This window comes from Trichinella spiralis, assembly GCF_000181795.1.
Source record: "Trichinella spiralis strain ISS 195 chromosome Unknown Scfld5215, whole genome shotgun sequence".
Lineage (NCBI taxonomy): Eukaryota > Metazoa > Nematoda > Enoplea > Trichinellida > Trichinellidae > Trichinella > Trichinella spiralis.
The window spans coordinates 1-841 of record NW_003532154.1 but is presented as its reverse complement, the minus strand read 5'-3'; the positions used below and the strand labels follow the sequence as shown (position 1 = coordinate 841).

At 44.4% G+C, this 841-nt stretch overlaps 1 protein-coding gene across 1 annotated transcript; it reads left to right on the top strand.

The window, feature by feature from the left end:
* The first annotated feature begins 350 nt into the window (after window positions 1-350).
* Tsp_14300 (putative ATP-dependent RNA helicase DDX46) lies at window positions 351-650 on the top strand. Its single transcript, XM_003366894.1, has one exon. It carries the CDS (start codon window positions 351-353, stop codon window positions 648-650), a length of 300 nt encoding a protein of 99 aa, XP_003366942.1.
* Window positions 651-841: the final 191 nt, after the last annotated feature.

Sequence of the window (841 nt, the reverse complement as noted above, 5' to 3'; positions counted from 1 at the left end):
TACATTAATCTTCTTATCATAAAACAGGATGATTTTTTTGCAGCGAAATTGAATTTTTATGATTATTAATAATTTATTATTTTGTTAATTTTTTTTTGGTTTTGGAAATGGGCCGTTCAGAGCGTTCACATCGATCTCGTAGTGGTAGTCGTAGCCGTGATCGGGAACGTCGTCGTCGTAAACGTCGCCATGAGCATGGTCGACATCGGACGAAGAGCCGGTCGAGGTCTGGTTCACCTCGGCACCGCCATCGGAGCAGAAGTCGAAGCGGATCGAGCAGTGTTGAGCGGAATTTGAATGACGACGGCGCCGCCAGTGCTGGTTCTCAGTCTGCAGTGAATTATTTCGAAATGCCCGGCAAAGAGGCGGAAAAGAAGCTCGACGAAGAGATGCGAAAACGTAAAGAACGAATCGAGCGCTGGCGAGCCGAACGCAGGGCACAACTGATCGCTTCTGGTCAAATTGACATCGTTTCCGAAGCTAAAGTTAACAAGCCTTCCAAGGCATGGACGTTGGAAGACGATGCTGAAGATGATGAATCGGATTTGCATACCGAATTGAACAATTCCGAAACCAATAAGCCCCAGGAACCTGTACCGGAAGAGCAAGATGAGCCTGATCCACTTGACGTGTTCATGCAAGTACAATAATTTATAAAGTTGTATTTATTTGTTATGATGTTTGAATATTTGAGGAAGTGCATCAGCAGATTCGACAAACTCGAGGTATCGATCCAACAGCTGCTGGTGGAGCCGGTTCAAAAGGGCAGTCAAAAGTCGTTTTGGTTACCAAAGTGAACAACAACAACAACAACAAGTCGAAAGATTCGATAAATAAAAAA

Excerpts from the sequence above, each read along its gene's own strand:
- Tsp_14300 (XM_003366894.1), top strand. The coding sequence starts at position 351 with ATGCCCGGCAAAGAGGCGGAAAAGAAGCTCGACGAAGAGATGCGAAAA.